Raw genomic sequence first — 14,853 nt, forward strand, 5'->3', positions numbered from 1 at the left:
GTAATAAATATGTGTATATATACACTTAATATATATGATATGATTTACAAAGTATTATGTTTTGTTTTCCTTTATTTATGGAATAGCCATTTTAAAAGTTAATGGATATATGCAGTATATATTTAAAAAATCAGCTAGCTAATTAAGGAAAAAAAAATAAACAAATAGAATGGTAGAATAATGCTGATTATAAATAATAGATAGACAATCACAACTATACAATTTTGTTATTATATATGCTATTTGGATAAGATAAAAATATATCCATGGTTAGTGGCGAAGTTTGTTCATTATTTTAATAAAATAAAATTTTTAAACAAACTGAGCATGTTCATCTTTCCAAATAATTATTTTTGGATCTCTTTTACAAAAAGCTCTAACTGCTAAAGCTAAGTTATCATTATCATCCATCATTCTTCCTTTACATCCAAGTTTAATATTTTTAGGAATATTTTCTGTATTTTTATAAATAATTTTTTTTGCGTTTTGAACAGTTACATCATCATTTAAATACAATTTTGTACCATTAACCCATTTTTTATTATTTACTAATTTTTTTGTATAACTCATATATTTATCAATATAATTATCATTATTATTTGTATTATCATCTATACGAGGATATAGTTTTTCATCATTGATATAAAAAAAATATCCCAATTTCGTATCTGCTCTATATCTAGTTGACCATATAACTCCGGGAAATAATATTAACATGACATATTTTATATGACTTTGTGCATAATAAAATGAATGATATACTTTCTTAAATCTATAATTAACATCACGGAAAATACTACTCCAAATATACCTTCTGTACATTTTGGTTTAAACTTATGTGTGTCTTGTAAATAAGTGTGAAATATTATATATCTTCTGTATACTTAAAATTATTTGTTGTTTTATAAAAATTTGTTATTTTTTTCTTTCTTTCCTTGTTAAAGATTATTTTGTTAATACGATGTATATCGTATAAATACTCAATTTCCTTGCCAGTATTTTGTGGTACTTTTCCTAGGCAAACCGATTATTTTACTAAAACTTTTTGTTATTAAAAATCATATTTTCTTTCATGTTTTAAATATTCACACTATTATTACTACGCACACATATATATATATAATATAATATGTATATACAAATTTATGTTTTAATTATTTTTATATTTTCTAAAATTTTTTTTTAATAAATAAAATAAACTAATATGCTTATCTTTCCTTTTGGCGAAAATTGTGTTAATTAATAGTAGGAAAAAAATACTATTATTTTATTAATTGTTATTATATTATTTTTATACATATAGTCAATATATAATATACATTTTTTTAATTCACAAATAGTGTGCATATATTAAAAAGATAAAATTCCTTAAAACATATAAATGATTTTTATGTATATATAGGGAAATAAACATACATAGCATTTTCCCCTTTTGCTATTTCGTTAAAGTTGACTATTAGTTTTTATTTTCTCATTACAACTATCTTAAACACGGGTCATTTTTTTTGATAAAATTTGCATATTGTCAAAGTATTTTATTTGGTTAATTTTAGAAAAGTTTGTTTTTATTTTTAATATATCAATATTGTTTTGCTTATATTTTTATTTTTTATTCCTCAATTAATATGTAATAAAAGGGCATGATATATATACTACATACATAATATGGAATTTAAAAGAATGTGACGAATAATATAAAAATGATAAAACAAATTTATGTTATTATTTAATACGATTTCAAAATATTCAAAAAAAAATAATAAAACATGTTGTAGATCACATTTTATGTCATTTATTTTTAATAACAATATCCGTGTGGTATTTCTTATTATATATCCAAGATAAAATTAAAATTATGGGTAAAATAAAACAAAAAAATAGCGTAATGCTAACATAAAAATTGTTAAGATAATTATTAATTTAAAAATTATATATCATATCTATTTTAATATATTTGTACACACACATGTGAATAAATTGTATAATATTAACAATTATTTATATTTTATTTTTCTCTTTTCGGTAATATTTTGACAATATTCAAACAATAAATATATCTGATATCAGTAGTGCATGGTCTGATGGATATTTTTGTGTTGGCAAACTTTCAATATTCCTGTTAAGAAATAAAAAATAAAATATATATAAAGTTGCACACACACATATGCTCATATAAAATATAATAATTTATTTACTCAATATCATTTGGAATAATTTGAGCGGATAAAGGAACGAGCCCTTTATAGAAAATATAATCAATACATCCGCTAAATGATTTAGTTTTGTTTGTAAAAAGAGGTTCCTTTCCATTTATCTGAGGATAACAAACAAACAAAAAATGCCGAGTTTTTGTATACATAAAACAAAATTTTCCTATTATTATAGTTCTAATATATATATAATAAAAAAATAATAATATTTTTTAAAATATTCGATTTTTACATCATTGAAAATGCTTTTAAACGGGTCTACAATTAAATCGGGATATATTTTCAATTCTGTATTTTTTCGTAGCACAGACTAATAATTAAAAAGATATTTTATATATGTACATAAAATTTGGTGTGTATATTATTTTGAATATAAAAAATTACAAATATATATTTTTTTTACTGGATGATGTTCATGATTTTTCGACAATTTCCCTGTGGTTATCAATCTATATTTTAAAAGAAAAAATGTGATCATAAAATTTTTCCACATTTTTATAATATTTAAATTTACTTTGTTTTATTTCACATTACTCGTATACTCCACTAAATGTAGAAGGCCCTTTCAAATTTTTGTCTGATTGCTTAAATAGTTGGAAAAAAAAAGTAAACTTATATAAAAGTTGTATATTGTATTATATTTAAATGGTATATATAAACATGCATAAAAAAAAAGTGAAAATAATTAAATGTACCAAAAATGGTGTAGAATTAAAATCTCCAATTAATAATAACGGAATAAGTGGAAAATCAGGAAAATTATTTTCAATAAATTCATAAAATTCTTTTATAATTAAATAAGTATGAAATAATTTGATATCAGGATACGAAGGATTCCAATATATATGACAATTGCATATTCCTATAAATGTGTTGCTCTTTTTTTTTTGAAAAGTTTAATAAAAATATATTAACTGTTAAGGTGATTTATTAACAAGGTATAAAAGTATACATAAATATATTATATAAATATTTTTTTTTTTTTTTTTAATACAGCCAATTCGAGTATAATCATAGTGGCAAGACTTTGTCTCTTTTTCAATTCTATTAAAAATGCATCCTGTATCTAAGACAAGTAGAAATAAGAAAAGTGTGTGTAACATCAAATAAAATAATTCCAACACATCATTTAAAAAAATATAAAATATATTTCTCCAATTGTTACCTCACACTGACTTTCTGACGAATATTTTGCGAAATATTTTTGTACTGATTCATTAAGATCGAAATTTTTTTTACTTAACAATTTGAAATCTTTTCTAAAAATAAATAAAGAAAAGAAAAATAATTATATTGATATGAGCATGTTATCTTTTATATTTTTTTTTTCCACACTTTTATATTTTACTTATAAATAATACAGCAGTTGTTACTATTTGCTGATGGTGTAATACAATTTGCTGGAAAATCAAAGGCAAAACCAAAATCGCGGAATTTTACATTAATATTATTTATCATAAATGAGTCTACTTCCTGAAAAAATTGACAAAGTATATGAAGTGAAGATTCTATTGATTAATATTTTAAATTTATTATTTGAGCAGTGTTTATGAAACAAGCAGCGTCTCAATATATACAACTATATACACTATGCATATGAAATAAATTAGTTAATTAATTTTGTTGTTTTATAATTAAATAAATTTCATACTTGTAAACATATTATATCAAATAAGTTGCTGAGTAAATAGTTATAAAGTAAATTTCGACGATTGGTATTATTAGCATATTCAAACGAACTGCTTAAAACTTTTTTAGTAGTATTATAGTAAAACTTGTTGAAAATATTTAGAGTTCCAACTCTGATTTTATTTCCTCTATACATTTTTTATTTCTCTCAATTGCATATGCATATATTTTTTTCATAACTTTTATTATTTTTTTTTTCTATATTTCCTCAGCATATATCTACACATATTTTTTCCCAATTTTTTTATGCTTCTTTATGCACATGCTTACATTTTTTTCAATACCATCCTTTTATATTTTGCCATTTTTATATTTTGCCATTTTTATATTTTGCCATTTTTATATTTTGCCATTTTTATATTTTGCCATTTTTATATTTTGCCATTTTTATATTTTGCCATTTTTATATTTTGCCATTTTTATAGTTTGCCATTTTTATAGTTTATACAATTTTCTGCTCATGAACAGATAAGCATAATGCAAACATTTATATGTAAACATATGCAGATCCATCTATTCATATATCCTTTGAGTTGGGTTTATTTAAGTTGCTCTGAAAAAGGAATATTTTTTTTTTCTACGATATGATATGGTGTGAAATCAATAATGTACGAACGTTAAATTTTTGTTTTTTTTTTAAAAGATATTATTTGGCTAGTCGCAGAAAAATTGGGCTAAGATATGGGGGAAATAATAAACTTCAAAACAAGGTGGGAAATAAGAAACAACGACGAAATGAAATAATAAATATGGGAACTAGTACTTACAAAAAGTCTATATTTTATGAAGAAATTATCGAGAAAAAAAATGCCGAAAATAATATTAACATTTTGAAAATGATTAAAGATAGTACAATAAAAAAATTGAGTGTCTATGATTGCACACTTTTTTTAAATTTTCTTATAAAAAATAAAAAAAATAAAGAACTTAAACCTGAAATAAAAAATGTAAATAAAATAAAATTAACATCAGCTTTGTATAAAGAATCTATTGCAAAAATTTTGAAAAATATAATATTTATGGAAACAAAGTATATATTATATTTTTTTAATAAGTTTTCAGATTTAAGAGATATAAATAGTTTAGAATATTTATTTGTTAATATATATAATTTCCATTTACACAAACTATCCTTATATCATTTTGTCGAAATTTTTTACAACATAGTTATACTTAATTGCACATTTCAAAAAAATAAAGAAAAACTAAATAAATTTATGGAATATATTATTATAAATACAATTAACGAAAATAAAAATATAAAAAATTATGAAAAAAAAATTAAAAACAAAATAAATGTACAAATACAATGGGATATCAAAAAACCAATTCATATCAAATCTTTTAATAAAAAGACTAAAGAGGGAATTTCTACCCAAATCCTTAAAACTAAATGTATATCTATTAATGGATATAGTCATATAATAGATGGGAATACAAAGGGAAGATATAAAAGGGATAAAGGAGAGCAGTCTATTGTTATTCCAAAATATAACAAGATTAATAATATTAACGATCTTATACAACCTCAATTTAACATAAGTTCACTCTCAAATGTTATGATATATAAATTAATATATAGTTTAGCAAAAATAAACATGAACAATAATTTAGTAAAAGAATTATTCATTTTGTTAATTCCATATTTAAGATATAGAATTCAAAATAAAAATTATATTTATTCAAGAAATCACAATGATATATTAATCAAAATTATATGGTCTTATGCTTTTTTACATATTAGAGATATTAACCTATTTGTTGATTTTTCTATTTGCATTCAACGAATTATTTTTGATATAAAATTAGAATATTTAAAAATCGTTAAAAGTATTTATGAGAATTTGTTAATATTTGACGAATTATTACTAGACATGTTAGATGATAGAATTAATGAAATTGAAAAAAACACCCCTGAACAATTTTCACATCCACGAAAAAAACAATTTAAAAAAAAAAAAAAAAAAATTGAAATTACCGATGATATTAAATTTAAGCCCCAAAAGAGAAGAAATTAGCCAACTTATGCAATTTTTTGTATTTTATGAAATTATAAATGGTGATATAAAAAGAAAAATATGATAAAATATTGTTGTGAATTACAGTGTTTAGTATTCAAAAAAAGGAATAAAAACAAGATAATGCAACTTATTTTGAAATATATACATACACATATATATATGTATTTGTTAATACATATAAAAATCACAAGTGGTGAGTTTCGCAATGATAAAGATATGACAGTTACATAAAAAAAAATTATAATTTTAAAATAAATTTGTTTTCTTCATAATCCTCATAAATTCTTCTTCGTTTATTTCCCCATCTCCGTCTCTATCTGCTTCATCAATCATCTATTAGGACAAATGGAAAAATAAAAATAAAATATGTACATAAGAAATTAAAGGCAATATTTTCAAAAACAATACCAGTTATGTATATATATATATATTTGTGTGTACATGCCGCATATTTTCAAATAGGTATTGGAAAAATGAAAAAAATATGAACAAGTCAGGCAAATTTATCCGATTTGCACAAAGTATTACAACTATACATATATATCTTATGATTTGAAAATTTTTGATATGTAAGAGAAAACATCGACTATTAATGCATAATTTATTCACATACTTCTTGGATTTCCTCGTCAGTTATATTTTCGCCAAGTTCCTTGGCAACGCGCTTTAAGTTCTAAAAAATAAACAAAAATAAAATAGCCACAAATAAAAAATAGCTAAATTGGAGCTAGCTAAAACTATTTTTTTTTATGTGAAAATTACTTTGAAGGATATCTTTCCAGTTTCATCATCATCAAACAATCTAAAGGCTTTCAATATTTCTTCCTTTGGATCTCTTTCACTCTGGAAATGGAATAAAATAAGTAATAAATTCGGTGAGAAAAAAAATCATAAATACATACAAATTTTATAAAAAAAAAAAAAGCGCGTCCATAGTATTCGAAAATTTTTTAATGTATAATAATTACCATTTTTATTGTCATTATATCCAAGAAATCATTGAAATCTATAGTACCTGATCCGTCTTTATCAACATCAGATATTATTTTTCGTATCTTTAAAAAAAAAAAAAAAAAAAAAAAAGACAAAGACGATGAACAATATATATAACTATGCTTTATAGTAAAAAACAAATTTTATTTTGTTTTATTTCTTTATTTTTTCATTAATTATATGGTATTTTTCCATTTAGTTTGTAAATTAAATATATTTTCATATTTGATTGGCATTTTTTTTTCACACATATTTATTGTTAGTTTAACTTGTTTATACATGCATATAATTCTTATTTCTTTTTATTTTATTACATCTTCCTTTTTGGGCTCGAAACCCAAGGCTCTCATAGCCACTTTTAATTCTTTTGCATCAATTCTACCTATATACCGATTAAATCAATAGGAAATAAACAGAGAAAAAAACAAACAATTATAAACTCATTATATTATCTTTAAATATCTGCAACTTGGTATTCCTCTAGGTTTAATATCAAACAAGGGTATGTTCTTACTCCATATATATTTATACATTACACACACAATTTTTTTTTTTGTAGCATTTTTTTTGATAATTACCAGTTCCATTTGTATCAAAAAGGTCAAAGGCTTCTTTTATTTCTAACTTTTGTTCATCATTTAATTCATTTCTTTTGTTGCGAGTATTTGCGCTTCTTATCATATTTTGATTTTTTCTATTCATTTTAATTAATCTCGATTAAAATATGCATTAATATATTTGTAATATAATAATATGGTGGTGAATTTATTTTAATAATTTTATAAAAGAAAAATATTTTTAACGAAATTCGTATTTAATTTTTTTTCAAGGGAATAATTAACAAATGACTTTTGTCATATATTATTTTTATTCTTATCTATTTATTATTCAAGGTATGTATTGTTTTATTATAAAGGTACAAACGTGTGTAAATAATATAGTTTTTCGGATCCAAGTTGAGCGAATCGTCAAGTACATTCACACATACATACATAGGGATATACTTTTTCTCAATACTATCATAATTAAAAAAATTATTTTTGAATAACAAAATATCGCATAAAAAAATAAAGAGAAAATTGTAAAAATAAGATTCCATTTATTACTAATACTATTTTATATTAGCGCTTGTTAAATGTCAAGCCAAATGAATTCGAGAATATTACTTTTTAAAATATAACTTAAAAAAAAAATTTTATATGTCTTTTGGAGAATATAACAAAAAAAAAGTAAAAATAAAAAAATACAATTATACGATTAAATATAAGCGTGCAAACAAATATGCACATCCCATATGTTTGTAATGTATATATAATATTTAAAGAAAATAATAAACAAATGAAATTTGCTATTTAAGAAATATATATTTATCGGAGGGTAAATAAACATTTATTAAATAATAAGTGATATATGAAAATATTATTTTGTGTAAAAAAAAAAAAACTAGCATAGACAAAGAAATGGTTTGAAATGTATATTATATATTTTTTTTTTGCAAATTATTCTTGAAATAGTAAAGAATTATAAATACTAAAAATATGCTTATATTGATATGAGTTATATATACACATAAATGGCTAGCCCTTGAGGAATTGTTTATCTTGTGTGCAAACATACAGATTGGCTTATTCAAAATAGCCAAAGTTGGTGCGTTTCCGCCGCTATTATTTGTTATGTTTACTATTTATTATTATTCATTTACTTTCAAATCGGGCATAGTGCGCCGTTGCAGGTATTCCTATAGTAAAAACGCTGGTACAGAATTTTTTGTTTTTTATTTAGCGAATTATAAAAAAAGAAATTGTTAAATTGGTTTGTTAATATATAACTCGAATCAGAATTGATATATTCGTCTTTAAATAAACTGCGATAAATATCATTGCTTGCATTATTATTATTATAAATGTATTTCATAAAAAAAAAAGATTGAAAAACATCTGCAGGCGTTGTTATTTTAAAATTTGGAAATGTTGCTTGCAATGTTGTAATTTTATTTTTTGTAAAATGTTGAACTATAGAGGATGTGTCTGTAAATTGAGATGTATTTTGTAATTTTTTATTTTCGTTAAGTAATGTATTGCTATTTGTAGTTATATAATTTGAAGGAAATACAAAATATTGTAAAATTTTTAATAAGGTTTTGCTTTCAAATATTTGGGGCGTTTGAGCTTGGAAAATTACTTTTCGATCTATGTTTTTTTTAATCAAGTTACATCCATCTTTTTCTTGTTTATTATTATTTAACAATTTGATGGTATCTGTTGCTTTTGTTCCTAAAATAACGTTTTTTCCCAAACTAGATTGATATATTAAATTAAAAAAATCGAATTCTGAAAGAAAAGGGCGTGCCGCATCATGAACTAATATATCTGTAATATATTTTTTTTTTTTTTTAACAAAATTTTTATCATTTTCTTTTTTCAATTTATTTTCCTTTTTAAGTAAATAAGTGTAATCGAATTCAATATTAAACTTTGAATTTAGATGAGGATTTTTTTTCAAATAATTTTCTAAAACTTTATAAATATATTCTTGGTTATTTTCATAAATATTTAACGATTTAAGCGCATTTAAAAAAGAATCAATTCGTTCATTTCCACTATCTATAATGGTTATTAATTTATATCTATTTGTATCAATGTCTTTTGGTTTTATTTTATGTTTTTTATTATTAGGATTTTTTTCTTTTAAATTATTTAATATTTCTTCCATCTCAAAAATACATTTGTTTTTTTCATTATCATATATTATATATTTATTTTCTTTTATATAATTCAAAATTGTTATTTTATTTTGTTCAATTTTTTTGTTATTTGAATTTAGAGAATTAATATTGTCTTCCTTATGCTGAGTATTTATTCCAGTTAAATTATTTTCCTTTTCTAATATATTATCATTAATTATTTTAAGAAAATTATTTTTAACTTTTTTTTTTAATAATAGAGAATTATAAATATTAATATTTTCAACGACATGTGGAAAAAATGTTGAATCACAAACTAAACTAATTGATTTAATATAATTGCATTTTATAAATAAATTAAATGAATATATAAAAATAGGAATATTGTCTAAATGTAAAAATTGTTTTCTTGATGCTAATTCAGTTCTTTTTCCAACCCCACCACATAAAAATATAGAATGTATATTTTTTTTGTTTATATTTTTTTCATATTTTTTTATTTCTTTTGTATCAAAATTTTTTATTGTGTTTAAATTATTAACATTAATATATTCTCCATTATTTTCATCATTATAAATAGATTTTATACAACACCACTGATTAGTAATATTTGTAGATTTAATATAATAATTTAGCAAAGGAGACATATTTTTTTGAAAAATATTGTCATCCTTTTTATTCGATTTAAAATTAGTATAAATAAATTGAAGTATTTTTTTTTTTTGCTCTTGTTTTTTTTTATACAATTTATTGTCCTTAATATTATTCTGTGTGCAAACAAATTTCCCATTCCGATATAAGGGCCTATTATCCAAATTAATTCCTTTTTGTTTTATTATTTTATCTTTTTGAAAATTATATATTTTTAAAGAGTATACAAAATAATAACGTCCTTTAAATATGTAGTAATTGAAAAATATGTAACTCAAAGCTGCCCAAAGAATATTCATGTTCTGCATTTATTATTATTAAATTAGGAAATATATAAACATATTTTTTTTTATTATGCTCAGTTTTGAGTATTTAAAGTCATACACATATACATAGTAACACCGGGCGAAATATAAAACAAAAAATAAACAAATATAAAGAATACAAAATATCCAAAAGTGTGTGAAAAAAAAAAATGTTTCATATATCCATTTGTATAGGCAATATAATAACAGTTTTCAAACCAAATGCTAGTACAGCCATTATTGCATACATCCTAACCCCATACATATATATAACTTCATTTATTTTATTCTTTATTCCATATATGCAACAATATATTTTACTTTTAATTTCACAAAAAAAAATACTCCATTCTGTTTATTTATGATTTTTCCATTATTCCTTTCTCTCTCCCTCTCTCTCTATATATATATAATTTTATAGTGCATATATTGGTAATAACTATATTACATGAAATTGTAGCTATATAGTTAAGTTTTTTTTTATAATTATTTATAGAAACATGATTATATAATTCAACAAAAAGGAGTAAATAAAAGTGGAAAAAATCATAAAAATAATATATATATATATATATATATATATATATGTACATAGCATAATAGTAATATTCAAAAATAATAATGTATGGGATAGTTCATTCATCATTTAAAGAAAATATAAATAAACAAGTTGTGAAAGGCAAGAAAATTACAAAATAATAAAAAAAAATATGAACATATGGAAAGATAATAATACAAAATGCAATTTGCTTGTATCAATAAAAAATCCTTGTAATGAAACAAAAAAAAGGTGTTGCCTTATGAAAATTGATTGAAAAAATCGAAAGTTAATGGAAAAGATAAAATATAAATGAATGATCATAATAATGTAAAAGCATAAATAAAAATTAAGTGCATATGACAAATAAATATATAAAAATAAAGTAGTGAAATAAGAATAAATTAATTATAAACTTTTTAAAAAGCTTTTTTAAATTATTTGATTTTGTGTTATCCACCTTTATACACAAAAATATAGGCATTTTTTCTTTAACCCTAATATAATTAGGTATATAATTATATATAACACCTTTAAAAAATAAATAATTATAATATATTCATCGTATTCTGCTATTATTTTTTCAACGGAAAAATTGTAGCTTAAAATAAGTTATACATATGTATGATATGCGCGGGTTTATTGGTCCCTGAATTTTTTTCAACAACCTTTTTTCTCTTAAACTATTAACAACATTTTTTAGAGGTTTCTTCAGTATTGTTAATCTGTATAAATAAATAAATAAATAAATGAATAAGAGAAATTGCCCAAATAAATGATAGGGGAAAAGCTGTCTCTATATTTTATCCAACTTTTTATACCTGAATTCCACCATACGTATCTTTGTCTTTTTTGTTGCGAGGTAGCTTTTTAGCTATATAAAAAAAAGGGAAACATGATAAATATTTTTCAAAATAATTTTATGCATGCATATATATATAGACTCCATTGTACACGTTTTTTGTATAAACCTATTTTCAAAAATAAATCGTTAACGTTGGTTCCCGTTTTTGCTGATGTTTCAATGAACAAAATATTGTTGCTATTAGCAAAGGACTCAGCTAGCTATAAAAAAAATATGAATGAAATTATAACCATATTTTTTTATGAACAAAGCGATTTTTACATGAGCAATTAATATATATGCACTTTTTTTATGAATATCGAAATAATTGTGTGTGTAATTGGAAACGTTATATTTTGTTATTATTTTACTTCTTTGTCAATAACTCGGTTCTTTTCTAAATCACACTTGTTTCCTGCTAATGCTGAAAATAGAAAAGATAAATTAAATTACAAATATGCTTATTTCCAAATGTTGCATAAGTGAAAAGGAGAAGATATACGCACACACACATGCATATGTATATATATATAACCTATTACTATGTCGTTTGAATGAACTGATTTTAATTCATGAATCCATCCCTTTGCACCTTCAAACGATTTCTTATTTGTTATATCATATACTATAACTGCTGCTGCTGCACCCCTATAAAATTATAAAATAAAAGTAAATTGTGTGTATATCGACATAATGGTAAAATATTGTACAAAATATAGGAATATATATATGTGAATAATATTTATAGATATAAATGAAAATGTTGTGTAAATTGAAATGCATTAAAAAAATTTATGTTATAAAATAATTTGTAATGTCCTAACATTAATTTGTTTACCTATAATACATAGGTGCTAAACTCCTATATCTTTCTTGTCTATGAAAAAAGAATAGTACTATATGGATGTAATAAATAATATAAGACAAGTATAAAAAATGTTGATACTCTCATTATATATTTAAATTTTTTATATATGTTATTATTTTCATCTTGTTTTTTTGTATTATTATAAATATATAATTTAACCCAGCTGTATCCCATATTTCAAATTTTATTGTACATTCTCCAATATCAATTAGTTGAGTCATAAATGCAGCTTTTAAAATGTAAAAAAAAAAAAAATAATAATAATAATAATAAAATAATTCAAAGTAGATATAAATGGTATTAATAAGTATGATTGTGTATGAATGATAATATTTAGTTTAAGAAATGGTAATTATTATATTTCAGTATTTCTATCGACATATTTTTTCATATATAAGTTCCAATATATCTAAAATATTACTCACCCCCAATAGTAGATTCCTGATATTCATAAAATTCATTTTTGGCAAATCTAACAACTATGCATGATTTTCCTACTGATGTATCCCCTATAAAAAAAATATTAATTTTATATTTAAAAAAAATGAATTAATATATTGTTGCTATGTTAATTATATAAGAATGAAAAAAATGATTGTTATATAATAAAATAATTTATGTATGTTTATAATAATGTAAAGTAAAATACACAATATATATAGGATATATACACATGTATGTGTATTTATATTGTGTGGGAATATATGTTTGATATAATTATGCATAGATAAAACTCAAAATTGATAATCGTTTTATTTTGTTTTGTTTTATTTTTTAATAACCTAGTAGAACTAGCTTAAAATTGAAAACTTTATTGGCATTCGAATTTTGATTAGTCTCATATTTACCATCATTATTTATGTTCGATATGTAATGGTCCATTTTTTTTTTGTTTTTATAATAATAAAAAAAATTTACAAAAAAACGTGAAAAAAAAATTAGCGTTCAAATAATACTGCTACTATATATAGCATATGTGTGAATGTGAATAACATATAAATGCAGGTAAAGTAAGGCAATATAAGTATTAGTTATGGTAGTTAACAGACTAGTATTTATATATATATATACATATATATATTATTTTTTCCTTTTTTTAAATGTTTACATTATCTTGAATGTATTATATATTAATGTGTGTAAATAATTTTATTTCTTAAACAAAAAAAAATTATTTCATAATTTTTGTATTTTTTTTTAAATACTCTTTACAATATTATTACTATAATATTTCCATCGATAGTGAATCAGTAATTATTATTATATATTACATATATGCGCACATTTGGGGTACAACATGGTGGTTTAAAATCGCAATATTTGCAAATGACTTAATAAATTAAATGAATTTTAATGTAAATAAATAAACTTAAAAATAAATATCTTTATGAAGGAATTCGTCATTTTATACCCCCATAATTACGAAATAGAAAAAATATATAAGTATATCATATTTAAATAGTATTAATAATTTTTTGTAATATTTTTAGCAATATTTATCATCTCATCATTTTGGGAGTACAAAATGAAGAAATAATTTTGCATAAATTTAGTCACTTTATCTATATGTTTGTTAAAATAATATTTAGTTTTTTGGTTTTTAAAAGAATTATATATTATTTTACTCCCATAATATTTAAGGGTAATACTAATTTACATTTTTGCATATTAACATAAATTTATATATATATAACTTTGTTTCCAACTATTAATGGATAAAGAAATTATATATTTTTTTCTTTAATATCACAAAAGTATAAATTAATAAAATAAAAATAACAAAAACATGTTTGCTCCATTTACATTATCTATAAATCGTGTTTATAAGTACGCTATATAGTATATTTTTATGATTTTTTAAATGAGTTAACAAAAATATGTCCTTAAAATGTGGCTACTTAGGTGATTGATAAAATTGGGGTTGGAAATATTTATTAAATGTGTATATATTTGTTGGCTGAAATAAAAATAAAGACAATTTTTTATATTTTCTTAAAATTAAAGTTTTAAAAAACTATTACTATTTACAAAATGGTTGAAAACTTTTCATC

The 14,853-nt window shown here is 21.3% G+C and overlaps 6 protein-coding genes across 6 annotated transcripts; 1 reads left to right on the plus strand and 5 right to left on the minus strand.

Annotated features, from left to right (window-relative positions):
- Positions 1-312: 312 nt before the first annotated feature.
- PBANKA_0206000 (ATP synthase-associated protein, putative) lies at positions 313-822 on the minus strand (the record flags this gene model as incomplete). Its single annotated transcript, XM_034564707.1, has 1 exon — positions 313-822. One exon carries the CDS (start codon positions 820-822, stop codon positions 313-315), a length of 510 nt encoding a protein of 169 aa, XP_034419786.1.
- Positions 823-2,040: 1,218 nt separating this feature from the next.
- Positions 2,041-4,035, minus strand: PBANKA_0206100 (CCR4 domain-containing protein 3, putative; the record flags this gene model as incomplete). Its single annotated transcript, XM_034564718.1, has 10 exons — positions 2,041-2,116; positions 2,196-2,314; positions 2,443-2,520; positions 2,614-2,659; positions 2,745-2,794; positions 2,906-3,088; positions 3,205-3,276; positions 3,376-3,469; positions 3,559-3,683; positions 3,862-4,035. 10 exons carry the CDS (start codon positions 4,033-4,035, stop codon positions 2,041-2,043), a joined length of 1,017 nt encoding a protein of 338 aa, XP_034419787.1.
- A 448-nt stretch (positions 4,036-4,483) lies between these two features.
- PBANKA_0206200 (conserved protein, unknown function) lies at positions 4,484-5,917 on the plus strand (the record flags this gene model as incomplete). The annotated part of the gene is made up of 1 exon (XM_034564730.1): positions 4,484-5,917. The coding sequence occupies one exon, from the start codon at positions 4,484-4,486 to the stop codon at positions 5,915-5,917; it is 1,434 nt and encodes a 477-aa protein (XP_034419788.1).
- Positions 5,918-6,166: 249 nt separating this feature from the next.
- Positions 6,167-7,615, minus strand: PBANKA_0206300 (centrin-1, putative; the record flags this gene model as incomplete). Its single annotated transcript, XM_034564741.1, has 6 exons — positions 6,167-6,253; positions 6,534-6,593; positions 6,683-6,763; positions 6,889-6,975; positions 7,228-7,295; positions 7,492-7,615. 6 exons carry the CDS (start codon positions 7,613-7,615, stop codon positions 6,167-6,169), a joined length of 507 nt encoding a protein of 168 aa, XP_034419789.1.
- A 1,002-nt stretch (positions 7,616-8,617) lies between these two features.
- PBANKA_0206400 (2-C-methyl-D-erythritol 4-phosphate cytidylyltransferase, putative) lies at positions 8,618-10,546 on the minus strand (the record flags this gene model as incomplete). Its single annotated transcript, XM_034564752.1, has 1 exon — positions 8,618-10,546. The coding sequence occupies one exon, from the start codon at positions 10,544-10,546 to the stop codon at positions 8,618-8,620; it is 1,929 nt and encodes a 642-aa protein (XP_034419790.1).
- A 1,230-nt stretch (positions 10,547-11,776) lies between these two features.
- On the minus strand, positions 11,777-13,684 carry PBANKA_0206500 (ras-related protein Rab-5C, putative; the record flags this gene model as incomplete). Its single annotated transcript, XM_034564763.1, has 9 exons — positions 11,777-11,815; positions 11,912-11,964; positions 12,062-12,155; positions 12,306-12,358; positions 12,470-12,582; positions 12,773-12,811; positions 12,962-13,031; positions 13,228-13,311; positions 13,585-13,684. 9 exons carry the CDS (start codon positions 13,682-13,684, stop codon positions 11,777-11,779), a joined length of 645 nt encoding a protein of 214 aa, XP_034419791.1.
- Between the last annotated feature and the right edge of the window lie 1,169 nt (positions 13,685-14,853).

The sequence above is a fragment of the Plasmodium berghei genome (genome assembly GCF_900002375.2).
Source record: "Plasmodium berghei ANKA genome assembly, chromosome: 2".
NCBI classification, from domain to species: Eukaryota; Apicomplexa; class Aconoidasida; order Haemosporida; family Plasmodiidae; genus Plasmodium; species Plasmodium berghei.